Genomic DNA, 14,180 nt, shown 5'->3' with positions numbered 1-14,180 from the left:
TTTTTAATGGTAACACAACAAAGCACCACACCTCATTTCTTTGAAAAGGATTTTTGAATATTTTATTATGGTTCAATGAAAATATTCAATTAAAGTTTCATATTATTTTATTGACATTTGACATTTGGAATAACAAAAAAGAGTTTTCAGTTCACAGCTATAAAAATAACTCACTTGCATTAACTAAAAGGGTTTGAAATGTTTACAAAGAAGCAAATAGATGTACCAGGAGTACTTATGCCTTTTTGTTTACTTTTTTATGCTCTATTTTACTCTCAAGAAAAAAAATATATCAATATCATTAAACAAGGCAATGGTGCTCAAAAGCTATGACTACCAAGAAGACGCCTTCCTTATTTGAAGTGTCAATCATTGGTGCTACATATGCAATCACACTTTTCTTTTTGTCTTTTTGAGGACATAAACAACTAAAACAACTTGGCTGCATATTTATTTTCTTTTCTTGAAGAATATGATTGCACTATAAGATGTATTTAATCAATCCTTGAAAAAAAATGTGTGCGTGTTGCTCCTTTTAATTAGTATGTCAAATACATTTAGAAAGCGAAGGGCCTTGCCAATATTTTTCTTGGTTCGTTCTTTATTTTTCATTTTGATCAAACAGGTGGCCCTTCAATAAATAGATAAACAAAACTTAATATCAAAAATTTCTAATCATAAAACATTCTTTTAAAAGAAAGTTACCATTTACCACTTGATACTTACAAGAAATCAAGTTGTATCTATTTTAAGCAATACCGAATCTAAGGATAGCTTGGTCTTATTAATGCAGTTTGAATCCTACTAGCCTCTGGTATTGTTATGCCCACAATGAGGAAATCAGTTGCGGTGATATCAATGAGCTTGTTACTCATAATGTTGGATTATGAAAAGATAGCACGGAAAATACACATCTTCATGTTTTTCTTGTAGATGCAATGCTGTAGTTCGTTCAAGTAATCCAACTAGAGAAGCCTCACATGACATAATAATAAAGATCAACAGTATACATTCAGTTTAAAAGGCGCGATGTCATCTGCATGACTTGATAAGATCAATAGCATATGGTCTTGAGAGCTAACCAATTATCATAGTGCATTTATAAAACTAACTCAAAACATTTATTTCTTGTTGTTGCATGTATCCTAGACTGTTTTCTTAGCTGATATTCCTATTTTGAATATTTCATTCATTGAGATTTGGAAATGTATTGCTTGCTTTCGCTTTTCTTTGTTTTATTTGAGAATTAAAAACCACGCTCATCATCAAATATCTATTTTGTATCAATTTTACTGCCAATTTACAGATTTACACTTGTTAGAAAGCCTAATTTATCTCTCTTGTTCTTTGCGCTTCCTTCAGTTCATTTTTTATTTTGTAAATATGAGAAAGCAATGAGTACGCAAAGTAGGTCTTCATAGCTCAACATGTCAACCTATATAAAAGTCTAGCTTTCCTACTATTATTTATGCGCTGTTAGCAACTTTACAACAAATCTGATAAGGAAGTTATGAATGAAGCATTTGTCTGTGCACCTTTCAATAAAATCAGGGCAACAGTCATAATAAAATTGATTGGTTAAGGCCCTTTTCAAGCCATTTCCCCAAGTTCGGGAAGATGCCATCTAAGGTAACGGTGACATTAAATCATTTCTATAAATGGGGAAATTATGGGTAAACGAAAAGGCACTCTTGGATTTTGGAAGTACCAAGATTGCTCTTGTAGTGTTTAGTATGCTACAAATTGATTTCAGATTAAAAAGGCTGGTTATTCAATACCTCATTATTATAAAAGGAATTTTGAGATTCTATGTTTTTTTTCAGGAGCGTAAAATAGTTTGAAGAGGACACAAAGCACTTGGAAAATTAAAGCAAGATCTGCAAATGCCATGAACGTAACGGGACTGTATTCTTCATAATAAACATTTATTTAAACTCCGACATAATTTATGCCAACATTCAAGTATGCCATTTGTATACTCAAAAAAATATTTTTTGAAAAATAATACAAAAACATTAAAATCAAAACCACTTTTTTAAAATAAATCAAAGATATTTTCTACAATGATAAAAAATAAAAAAGCATAAGATTTTTAATTTTTTTTGCTTAAATTAATAAAAAAGTTTGTTTTTCAATTTTTTTGCTTTAAATTAATAAACGAGTCTACCGATCAGCAACCTCTTCTTTTAAACTAAAACAGTAAGACCATTATCCGGTAGACTCGTTTATTAATTTAAAGCAAAAAAATTGAAAAACAAACTTTTTTATTAATTTAAGCAAAAAAAATTAAAAATCTTATGCTTTTTTATTTTTTATCATTGTAGAAAATATCTTTGATTTATTTTAAAAAAGTGGTTTTGATTTTAATGTTTTTGTATTATTTTTCAAAAAATATTTTTTTGAGTATACAAATGGCATACTTGAATGTTGGCATAAATTATGTCGGAGTTTAAATAAATAAATTATAATAATTAAAATTAGACGTTTAGCCTCTTTGATTTAGACCTTTCAAAAACTTTCTGGAAAGACTCTTTACTGTTTTAATTATTTGAGGTATAGCTCCTTATTTATACATCTGTCCCAGTAAGTTTCGGCATGTCTAATCCATCCCAAGCAGTCATTAACACTTACTGATTGACAAGCTTCCACAATGCGTGGCGTGAGTTTCGAGTTGGTATCTAAAGGATTTCTTTTGATCTTACTCTTAATTTTTGCCCAGCATTATTCAATAGGATTTAGAGATGGAGAATAAGGAGGCATAGAAAGAGATTTGTAGCCTCGTTTGTTAATAGCATCTACCACAAACGCTGAGTGATGAATCCTACAGTTGTCCATAACAATAAACATATCTTTTTTGTTATGTTTGTCAAGAACGTCCATAACGGCCTCTATAAATATAACGATATGATACACAGTGGTACCCTTTTTAAGAGCCTTTGGTTTAGAGGATTCCAAAGTACCTCCCTTTCTCTTTTTACCCTTAAGTTTTTGAAATTCTTCCTCAAGTTTTTCCATGTCTGCCCTTTGTAACGGCTCAACTTTAGAAAAATTGATGGTCCCAAACGGAGAAATGCAGCTGACAATAGTAACATTGGCCACACGTCTGGCGTGAACCTCAACATTAGCTGGGTCGCCTTTTTTCGACCATGCGCGACTTCTCATCATTTGAGTATGGAACCCAGCTTCGTCAATAAACACACAGTTCTTTTGAAAATCAACGTCAACTTCTTTCCATTTGCTTACTATTTCCGCACGTAGAAGAAGTGTTCTTTCGGAATTTCTGTCAGCGTTGTATTTTGAAGCTTGCTTCAATGAGAAATTACACTTCTCCGTTAAATGACTCCAAAGATTATGTGAGGAAATTGTAAATCCTTCGAAGTTTTTAGAAAACGCCTCTTTAGCCATGTCAATAGTTGATGAAGGGTGTGCATCAAAATAGTTTATAAGAAATTCCGTATGCTGCGGCAGAAACTTTGGTGTTCCTCTATTGGCTTTTTTCTTTGATGACCTTCCAGGAAGAACATCTCCATTACCCGTATTAAACTCTTTCAATAAAACGTAGTCACTGCTTCTTGGGATCATACGCTTTTTGGCAGCTTTGGGCACATTCAGCCCCTCTTCCTGTATAAGCTCTATGAAAATACGAATCTGCTCTGGCCCGTATTTATTCTTTTTCTTGCCGTCATTTGCAATAGAAATTGCGCTTAGATAAGTGGTAAATTTCTCCATTGATGTCTCCACCGTTACTGGTTCCTCCATTGGTTCCTCCATTGGTTCCTCCATTCTAACATCAGGAACAGGTAGATAGACATCCATGTCAATTAATTGCAAAACGTAACCATAGTCCATAGCTAAATCTTCATCTCTCTCATCCTCTGATTCATCGCTTGAATAATAATCAAACTCAGGTTTATAATGTATGAAATCCATTGTGAAATATATAACTAAAAAGTCTAAGAAAAAAAGGAATAAGTCCAGAAATTTTTTGTAAAGGTCTGACTCATGAAAGCAAAAACGTATAATTTAATTTTTGTACTTGTCCAATAAAATTCTTAAAATCTCTAATTTTAGAATTAAACACTTTTTACTTAACAAGGGTGATTCAAGGTCGAAATAAATTTCTCTCAAGCATGTATTGAGACCTTCGAACATAGAACAGTAAACATAAATTGCTGTGATCTTCTTAGTTTTATTCGATAAATATGTATAAGTAAAATATATAGGTCAAATTAAAATTAAGTATAAATATGTGAAAGTGATATTATTTGTTCTTTGATCTTCTTTTTATCGCTCGCTTTTCATAGTAAATTCCGAAACATCATTAATCATATTCAAATGGCAGTACCAAACAGTGATATTTTAGCAGCCTTACAACAGCAAATGGCTGCACAACAAGCAATGATTGAGCAAATCATGCAAAATCAAGAACTCCAGAATCAACAACAGCAACAACAAAATCAACAGGAACAAGACATGGAAGCTGAAGACCCATTTTTCAACACCCAACAACAAGTACATTCTTTTGAGACACGACCCCATTATGATTGGAATCCTTCTCAAGAATTATCGCAACTATTGAGATTGGAATGTAATTTATTTTCAGGTCCAGGAATGTCTGACAACCAACGTAAGCAATTGATTGAAAGATATCCTGCCATCCAAGGAGTCAATTATCAACCACCCGCCACCATGCCTGAAGCATATGCCAGAATGAGTTATGATCAAAAAAGGGAAGACAAAATGCTCAAGCACCATCAATATGTTACTTCAGCAATATTCAGACCTTTGGATACCTTGGCACATGAGATCAGCTCTGAAATTGACAATCCAAACGTTCACAGATATTTGCAAATCATCAATGATATTAGACATTTAGTTCTGCATGCTAATCACGATTTGACAGACTCTAGAAAAAACATTGCACTCAAGGCAATCAATCCAAACTTTAGATTATCTGCTGCAAACAATACATACTATATTATGGCACAAGATGAGTTTCATAACTTGATAAACAATCAATTCAGTACAGCAAAGGCCTTGCAAGCAGCTCAAAAGTTCAACAAGAAGTCTTTTTCTGGCAACCGTGTCGAAACACAGTCGTTGGTTCGGCGTTCCCAACTTCAGCCCAGCCAAACGGCCTCTGTTCAACACAAGCCCAATTACAGCAATTTAAAAAAAAAAATGGTGGTTGAAGAACCTCAGCAAATGGAACGGCAAGTCATTCATCGGCCACGAACCAACCGAGACAGTTCACGTAGATGCAAGCAATACAGGTTGGGGTTGCCATTATGGCGACCTAACTGCATACGGGCACTGGACAAGCGACGAAGCCGACCAGTCAATAAATTGGCGAGAACTCATGGCAGCGTATCTCACTTTCAAGACCTTTCCTCAGTTACACAACAAAAAGATTTTGATACTCACGGACAATACAACATCAGTGGCGTATATCAACAAGCAAGGGGGAACAAAATCGCTATCGTTGATGAAGCTTGCAACTCAGCTTTGGAAGTGGTGTCTGAAACGCAACATCATGGTGGAAGCCAAGCACATTCCGGGTCAACAGAATCAAGTAGCGGATCAACAATCAAGAAGACAGTACAGCAAGAACAATTGGATGATACGACGACCAGTGCACAACCAGGTTCAAAAACAATGGGGAAGAAACGACATCGACCTCTTTGCGGACAGAACGACAGCCCTCGTAAAAAAGTTTGTATCATGGACACCAGATCCCGAAGCCTATGCAACAGACGCATTCAGCCTAGCATGGAATCAATTTCACCATCCTTGGATCAACCCGCCATGGAACTTAATCAGCAAGTGCTTACAGAAAATAGTCAAAGAAAAGGTGCCATTAGCAACGTTGGTAGTCCCACATTGGACGAGTGCATTATGGTTTCCGGTGCTTCAAGCACTGGCAGTGCAAGCACCAACTTTTCTGTACACGGAGCACCTGACTTGCCCCAGCAGGAACACACCTTGGCCGTTGAAACCGACTTGGAGACTATCCGTTTGGCTCTTATCCGCAGCAAATTTGACAACAAGCAACTCTCAAACACAGCTTCAGACACAATAAATCAACAATACAGCACAGCCATCAGTACCAATCGTACCTACCAAAAACCACAACAGCAGTTCATTCTCTGGGCACAACGCCATCAGGTCCCTCCTTCGGCATTTACAGCTACACAATTGGTCAACTTTTTACAAGACATAAAAACGGAAAAACATTTTCAATTGTCAACGCTCAAATTATGGCGATCAGCAGTTCTACAGTTACACCCACATGCGGATTCAATTTCACAAGAAAAGGTGCTGAAAGTTTTCATGAATGCAGTCACCAAACAAGCTCCGCCTCTAGCAATCCATCGTCCAACAATCGACTTAAAACCAAGTATACAATTCGTAGCCAAGATCAACATCAAGCGTTGTTCTTTGGCAGATCTGCAAATTAAGACTGCGTTTTTGGTAGCAATGGCGGCCTTTTTTGCGACCATCGGACTTACAGAGAATATCTCTTTTATCTGCAACTCGGGACAATCAGGGCAACTTACTATTTGATATTGTGGCACCTAAAGAAACTAGACAAGGCAGACGAATTATCAAACCAGTACTTATTCATCCCCATCAAGTTTCGGACATTTGTCCAGTGTTATCTTTTCAAGCATTAAAAGACCATCCGGTGGCAAAAGTCAAACGCCAGCCTGACGTTTTATTCGTCAACACCAAGCGTCCTCAACAAGCGGTCAAAACTACCACCATCTCTTCTTGGCTGAGAAAGGTACTACGACAGTCTACAAGCGAATCAAGAGTCAGTGTACGCTCAATTGCATCCTCTATTGCGTTAAAACAAGGAATATCTCTTGACGATATACAGACGCTGGGCAACTGGGTTGATTCAAGGACATTTCAGAACCATTACCGGCGGGAACACTTATCGACGGTGGATTTTACCAACCAAGTACTGGGAGCAGATCTACCAATGGTTCAGCTTGATGAAGGCTCTAACAATGATGAAGAAAACCAGGAGTTTTTCGATGCTACTGAAGGATATTGATGTTTCTTACGCTGGAGCAGCAATTTATGTTTACTGTTCTATGTTCGAAGGTCTCAATACATTCTTGAGAGAAATTTATTTCGACCTTGAATGTAACTTTAGACAAGAGAACATAGAACAGTAAACATAAATTTCCCACCCTATCCCGCCCACGCTCGCTCTCAAAGATCAAAGAACAAATAATATCACTTTCACATATTTATACTTAATTTTAATTTGACCTATATATTTTACTTATACATATTTATCGAATAAAACTAAGAAGATCACAGCAATTTATGTTTACTGTTCTATGTTCTCTTGTCTAAAGTTACAAAAGATGATAATGAGTCGTCAAGCTGTAAATTTATCAGTAGCATTTTCAGAGACCTCAAATCCGAATTATGCTGATGGAATTGGATATTCAACGACAACTCACGGCAAGAAATGGATGATTTTACCATGGTAAAAAAAAAATGGTAAATAAAGTTGCTGGGATTAATTCACTTTTGACAGAAGATGCTGTGTGATACCTTACCAGAAAACTTATTTAGGCTTTTTTTTTTTTTTTTTTTTTTTTTTTTTTTTTTTTTTTTTTTTTAATTCAAGACGTAGCTGTCAAAAACTATAAAAGCACAAACGCTTTACAGTAAAGCCAATAAAAGTTACCATTTTTATTTGTTATCTACCAATTTTCTTCATTAAATTCTCAGCTAATTTTAAGCACATCGGAGTCTTCAACCTCTTCTAGCACAGTGATTCATGATCAAGTATCTGTAGAAAAAAACGTTGTTATTGTGATCTTTCGATAATTTCAAATTTATTTTAAAATCCATTTTTGGACAATACGCAACACTCAGTTTTGGATCATGACATACGGGAGTATTCTATACACGATATATAAAAAAAAAGACTTTATTGAAGCATAGTGATACACTACTTTAACCGATCACAATAGTGAAGGCATGCATTTTTTTTAGTTCTAGGTACTATAAAGCATGCTACAAGAAGGGCCAAGCAAGACAAATTAAGAAACAATAAGAAATGGATGTTTTGTTTTTCAAAGAGATTTTTTATACCGACGCTATAGACCTAAAGAGTAGCATCACACAATTTTCTTTAATAAAAAAAAAAGCATGGTAATAACAAGGGAGGTTAAACCAACATAAATGTTACATTAAAAAATGAGCAACAGTTTCATCTTGAGGTACTTGAACCAATCCCAACGATTCCATCTCCAACTGATGAAAAATTCTATCTTGTTCAGCCATATCACTCTAAGAATGATTAAGTTATTAGCAGTGGTAGTAATATCATATCATTCCCTAAATACGCACCAGCAGGAAAGCGAAAAGTTCAAAGACTTTGGTATAGTGAATGATGCCAGAGAAAGAGAGGGGAATAGAGGCAGAGCGGCATTCAACAACTTGCCATTGGGAAGCAGACTTGATTTTGTATCGAACTAAAGTCATCTTATTTTGAATTATATGGCAAGTGTAGACTCGGGCCTTTTTCATCGTACTGAAAGAGGCTTTTTTGTAGTTTGATACAAAACACTTCAAATTGTCTGAGCCACTCTTCATATTCTTTAAGGTATCGTTCAAACTGTGCGACAAGACGTTTGAACTGTTGAATCTTAAAGCAAGAGAATGTTAGTGAACACTATTTAAGATAAAAAATAATTAATTTATCATACCCAGATGATTCAATAAGAAGATAATTCAACTCTTTGTCAACCAGTCTTCCAATACCATCAAGTAGCTTCAAGCTACCCTTATTTTTAGCAAAGTTATTTGACACAAGTCATACATAATCAGAGTCCTTAGCCTTTTTCTCGCACCTAGAGTCCCCATTATTATTAGTACGCTCCTATTTAAGTATTATTATCGGATAATACCTACCAGACATACTTCAGTTTTTTTGTTGTATTCCCAAATGCTTTAAAGATAGGAATGAAGAGTTCACAATAAGCAGTTCTTTCATCGTTTTGATTATATATGTGTGTTCGCATGCAATTCAAGAGGAAGTCAACAATAGTGAATTTTACAAAATTCAAAAACGGCAGGTCAGGGACGGTTCCTAAGTTTTTGAACATATCCTTTTCAGACCAATTTACGATTCTTGTAACCCAATCCATGACATCAGATCCCAGGTTTTTCAAGCTTTGTAAGTTGTTTTGTTCTTGCATCATAGCTTCATATTCAGCTTTGGTTTCATCGGACGCTTCTGATTCACAAGTGCTTATACATATATCAAAGTAACATCTGACAGCCGATAGATCTTCAGCTTGTATGACAGGTTTGTGCGGCGAAATTAAGTGTCTGGCAGGAGGTTGGAATCTGTAAACATTTTTTTCTTTTACAACAGTCATTCCATAAACCTAAATACAAGTGATACATTAACAAAGTGCGATAGTCAAGTAGTAAGAAATACATACGTCGTCTATGGTACTGAACACATCATCATCATCGCTTATGGTATTTACAGGAGCACTGTCATCTTCAGTATGGCATGAGGCAGTTGGGGGTATTAGGTGTGATATCTCGTTGTCTTCTTCATCAAACAACTTTTAGTTTACACTTCTCTGTGAGAAACTCAGGCCAATTTAAAAGCTTAATATATACATATATACCTTGTCAATTTTTTGCTTTTTGTTTGGGTCTTTATTGGTGCTTCCTTCACCAATCTCTTTTATTCTTTTAGTTATCACTCTGTTGCTTGCAATTCTTGTTTCTGATTTCAAACTGTTCTCGCTTCTCTTTTCTCTCCATTCTACTTCTTTCAACGCATATAAAGCCATAATTTGATTTTTGACGGATTTGTTATTAAGATAAGTTCCCAAGCGACCACAGTAGTTTTGTACAGCTTTGATTACTTCTTTGTTCTCCTTAATCTTCTTTAGGAAGTTTGAGGCAGTCGTTAATAGAGCATGGCCATTCTTTGCAATAACAAGTGATGCTTCAAAATATGCATCTAACAACTCAGGCATTTTGGCCCAATTTTGCAATTCCCCAGTAAATAAATAAGAAGGTAGCTCCAAAGCCTGTCTTAAACTATCGGGTATCTTGTAGTCTCTAGTAGTAGCGTATGGTTTGGGTAATTTGGGTGGTATTATGGAGGTTCTAAGCGCGTGCGCGAAATTCATTGAAGTCCGACGTCATTGTCTGACATTTAATTTTACTGGGTTCACAAAAAAAAATTTTCAATTAGAATGTTTTGTTTTAATTAGAACTACCTTACATCACTCATATGAATCTGCTATGCTTTGCTCTCTACCATTTGAGCCACCTATGGTGTTTGCAAAGTACAAGTGTTGAGTTAGTACACACCGTTCTAAGCAATCATTGCGGTTTGTTAGAGATTAGGCGATCTGAACGTGTGCCGATGTTTGTGTATGTATGCCGTCTTGTTTTGTACTGATATCCTAGTAAGTAGCAACTTATTTGGCTTGTTCCTTTGAGATAGATGAACTAACTATATTTTTCTTTTAAAAAATCTTGCAAGCGATATGGAATTCGAGCGCTTTATGCCACTCATATGAATCTGCTATGCTTTGCTCTCTACCATTTGAGCCACCTATGGTGTTTGCAAAGTACAAGTGTTGAGTTAGTGTACAATGTTCTAAGCATTCATTACTGTCTGTTAGAGATTAGGCGATCTGAACTTGTACCGGCATAAAGCTTAATTTTATTATACATAGTAAAAAAAAAATTGAAGCAAAAAGGAGGCAATAAACGTTATGACTTTCCTATTACATTTCTTTTACTTGGTGCCTTTTCTTACCTCCAATGACAGTTTGTAACTCGGCTTTTGCAGTAGGAGATTCAGCGATAGCTGGTCAGCCACGAGCAGGCCAACCTCTACTGCGATGCATATTAACATCAACCCCGAATTCGTCAAGAAATACGCAGCTCTTAAAAAATCTATTCCTCGACCCATACAACACGCACTAGAAGAGTAGTATCACAATTTCTAGCTTTTGGATGATGACTTACGCCCTTGATACTGAGATTACATGAATTCAGCTACCCTTGATTTCTTGATGTTCAGACCTGCAAAATTCTTGATCAAATCATCCGTTGCGTCCTGAATAGCTGCCAAGGAACTATCGTCAAAAAACTTAACAAGTGTTCCTTATGCTCGTCGTTTAATCGACTGATTGGTCTGTTTGAGGTACGATTGGTTTTTCTCAAGGGTATATTCTTGAATCGCAAAGAACATATTTTTTTCAAAAGAATGAGGGGTTAGTGCGTAACGGAAGAGAGTCTATAATAACATCTGAGACTCTCTATAGGCGCTTTTCTTTCTTTAGTGTAAACCTTTATTATTGCTTTCTTATACAATGATCTGTTTTTGAAGACCAGACTATCAAAAGTAAGTATAAAAGGGGAAGAAAAAAGAGAAAGACGCGTAGTTATATCGGCCAGAATTTCAGAGATGTTATTGAACATATTGCATGAATACTTTGCTACTGTCTCTGATTAGAGAGTAACGGCCAGTCATGGAAAGAAAGTTCGCTAGAAGCGTCATGCTAATTGACGGAGTATCACCTTATAGCTTTAATCTCATAGATCAATTAACAATAGTCGGTCATCAATTTGAATAGCGTGTGTAGTGAACAATGTATTGATATTGAAGACTTGGAATACATGGGATCCTTGATATTTGATCTAAGAAATAGTCGATCGAATTGGGCGATTTATCTGCTGGTAAGCGTAGCTTTTCAGTTGCTTCCAAGTAGTCTATCGTATCGTATCAATGAATACCCGAGATTTTCTAAAAAATAGATATATATATATATATATATCTTATATTCCAAACAGGGCGTCAACCAAAGATTTTTTGACAACCATACAGCGACTTTAATAGGTAACTTAAAGTATAATTTAAAACAAAATAAATGCTGAGATGACACTTTGGCAAAATCGGCGATACAGATAATGAACAAGATGTCTTTCTGTCTTGGTCTTTTGCCTAAAAGTCATTCTGGATTTGTCTACAAAAATTCAGGCTGCGTTTTATTTTAGAGTAACACAATGTAGAGCATCAAACACAATGAGGACTCCTGAAAGTCTTAGAATGCGGAGAAGGGTATTTTAAGCTCAATTCGTGTAACTATATACATTTTATTTGATAGAATACAAAGAGATATACAGAAAATTCTGTGACCAGCAAAGCTAATAGTCTATGATTTTACCCAAGAGTTGATATTCACGTAAAGTCTATAGATAAAAAAGTGAGTTGTTTTTGCTCCATTTAGGTACTTGAATTACTTACGTATAGACCATGATACCGAAACCCCAAAGAACCAATAAAATGTCAAGAACCTTGGCATACTTTTTAGTGGTAATCTTATAATGAAAGAGGCCCGGGAAAATAAAACACAGGGGCATACAAGCCACTGATCCAACCAAAGATACAAATTTGTTTAGATTAGAAGCACCCACACCGAAACTGACAGCTGCACACACAATAGGTACAAGAGAACGTGTGAAGTTTTTCATCCATTTGTAGCGCTTGTTCACACGACCACTATGATTTGTGTTATAAAGACCTCTTTCAGTGATAGTCACTGCGGGATACAACATGAAAGGGGAAGTCAAAATCATGGCTAAAGCATACAATAGTTGTACAGTGATTGAGAGAGGTTCTTTAGGGAAATTTGTTACAACATTAGCTGCAGTATTTTCACCGTAGGCAACATAGCCAATAATACCAATAAAAGTAAAAACAACAGTACAAATGACCATGCCAATATTTAAGACTCTGTTAAACTTTTGAGGTTCTTTCATTCCCTCAACTACAGAGTAGGGGGAGGTTTTGGTTAGTAACAAAAATACAGGGAGAGAATGCTGGAGAATCCTACCTATAGGAACGACCATTCCAATGCCTTCAAAGGAAAAGACAGCTGTACCAATCTAAATGAGGTATAATTAGAAAAAGGTATTGTCTTTTGCTAGATTTATACCATAAGACCAAAATTTGAAGGGTTTGCCATCTGAATATTTGGACCAGGGCCATTGTTGGCAATCTGAGTCGCAGTGAAATAAACAACGCAAATGAGACCAAAAGCAATAAAAATATCAGCAACTAAATTGAAAGTTAGTATAGGTCAATCAGGGAACAAGCATGTATTCACCTGCAGCAACAGGAGCTAGTTTGTTGATCTTTCTTAGCCAAGTGATTGGAATAATAGCAATAAGAACTATCCAAATATAATATTTACTTTCAAAAGGATCAGTGCCATTACGTAAGGTATTAACAGCTAAGCCAATGTTTTCTGAAATAAATATCAGGTATGAAGCAACAAAACCCATCTGTGAAAGACAGAGACAAAAATGAATGAGGTATTTCAGACATTTGCCATATAAAGCATTGGCTACATGTCCATAAGACCCTCCAATAGCTTGTTGGCTTTTTACGAGGATTTGAAAAGAAAACGTACAGAGAATACCGATAAATATCATAAGACAAATGGACACGACTAAACCACCAGATACGAAACTATAGAGTTTAAACATATTAGATTCAACTATTGTGAGTATATTGAAAACTTACGACCCTGGCAAGAAAATAACACCTGTCCCAATAAATGACTTCAAGAGCATAAAGAGTGCTTTTCCAGGACCTGCTGTTCCTTCGGGCACATGCTCTATTTGTTCTTCATCCATGCTAACAACACTAGAAGTTTCTTTGTTTCCAGTGTACCGGTTTTCATTATAAGGGTCTTCTTGATGTGGTATCGTTGTCTCAAATTTACTGTCTCCTAACGAAGGAGCAGCACGCACACTCAATTCGCTCTTTTCTTGCATTATTGAGGGGCGAATTGGTTGTGGATTTGACATGACGTTTCTTCTAAAAAGCTTACTTTAAAAAAAGAAAGAGAATAATTAAATGGATTACCCCTCTTTTATAGACAAATGACATCAAAAAATCAGACTAATTCTTAGTTAGTGTATCCATCGAGTCAGAACTTGTAATAGCCCGAAGACTCCGTAGAGCTGTATTTGGTATCCCCCACATATTAGTCTCAACTCCGAAATTCTGCTTGTTTCTACGCGTGAGACTGTGCAACGCTTTATTGCCATATCGGTTCAAATTTAAAGATTAGGTTCATGATGATACCTTAGACTTTTTGGAA

The 14,180-nt window shown here is 35.7% G+C and overlaps 6 protein-coding genes across 6 annotated transcripts; 1 reads left to right on the top strand and 5 right to left on the bottom strand.

Annotated features, from left to right (window-relative positions):
- Positions 1-3,441: 3,441 nt before the first annotated feature.
- B0P05DRAFT_451785 (uncharacterized protein) lies at positions 3,442-3,627 on the bottom strand (the record flags this gene model as incomplete). The annotated part of the gene is made up of 1 exon (XM_051573890.1): positions 3,442-3,627. A coding segment is annotated over one exon (186 nt), but the record flags the coding sequence as incomplete, so codon positions are not given.
- Positions 3,628-4,473: 846 nt separating this feature from the next.
- Positions 4,474-5,049, top strand: B0P05DRAFT_478656 (uncharacterized protein; the record flags this gene model as incomplete). Its single annotated transcript, XM_051575026.1, has 1 exon — positions 4,474-5,049. A coding segment is annotated over one exon (576 nt), but the record flags the coding sequence as incomplete, so codon positions are not given.
- A 3,162-nt stretch (positions 5,050-8,211) lies between these two features.
- Positions 8,212-9,134, bottom strand: B0P05DRAFT_478723 (uncharacterized protein; the record flags this gene model as incomplete). Its single annotated transcript, XM_051575028.1, has 5 exons — positions 8,212-8,316; positions 8,377-8,674; positions 8,736-8,812; positions 8,849-8,879; positions 8,941-9,134. The coding sequence occupies 5 exons, from the start codon at positions 9,132-9,134 to the stop codon at positions 8,212-8,214; spliced, it is 705 nt and encodes a 234-aa protein (XP_051430719.1).
- Positions 9,135-9,164: 30 nt separating this feature from the next.
- Positions 9,165-9,392, bottom strand: B0P05DRAFT_445878 (uncharacterized protein; the record flags this gene model as incomplete). Its single annotated transcript, XM_051573807.1, has 1 exon — positions 9,165-9,392. A coding segment is annotated over one exon (228 nt), but the record flags the coding sequence as incomplete, so codon positions are not given.
- Positions 9,393-10,967: 1,575 nt separating this feature from the next.
- On the bottom strand, positions 10,968-11,849 carry B0P05DRAFT_559442 (uncharacterized protein). Its single transcript, XM_051580271.1, has 2 exons — positions 11,334-11,849; positions 10,968-11,282 (listed from the first exon to the last, which is right to left on the bottom strand). The coding sequence occupies exons 1-2, from the start codon at positions 11,488-11,490 to the stop codon at positions 11,107-11,109; spliced, it is 333 nt and encodes a 110-aa protein (XP_051430717.1). The 5' UTR covers positions 11,491-11,849; the 3' UTR covers positions 10,968-11,106.
- A 290-nt stretch (positions 11,850-12,139) lies between these two features.
- On the bottom strand, positions 12,140-13,919 carry B0P05DRAFT_559436 (transmembrane amino acid transporter protein-domain-containing protein). The gene is made up of 6 exons (XM_051580270.1): positions 13,598-13,919; positions 13,179-13,543; positions 13,008-13,129; positions 12,906-12,957; positions 12,317-12,839; positions 12,140-12,261 (listed from the first exon to the last, which is right to left on the bottom strand). Exons 1-6 carry the CDS (start codon positions 13,882-13,884, stop codon positions 12,225-12,227), a joined length of 1,386 nt encoding a protein of 461 aa, XP_051430716.1. The 5' UTR covers positions 13,885-13,919; the 3' UTR covers positions 12,140-12,224.
- Positions 13,920-14,180: the final 261 nt, after the last annotated feature.

This window comes from Gilbertella persicaria (genome assembly GCF_025201335.1).
Source record: "Gilbertella persicaria strain CBS 190.32 chromosome Unknown B0P05scaffold_54, whole genome shotgun sequence".
NCBI lineage: Eukaryota > Fungi > Mucoromycota > Mucoromycetes > Mucorales > Choanephoraceae > Gilbertella > Gilbertella persicaria.
This window is presented reverse-complemented; position numbering and strand designations above follow the sequence as displayed.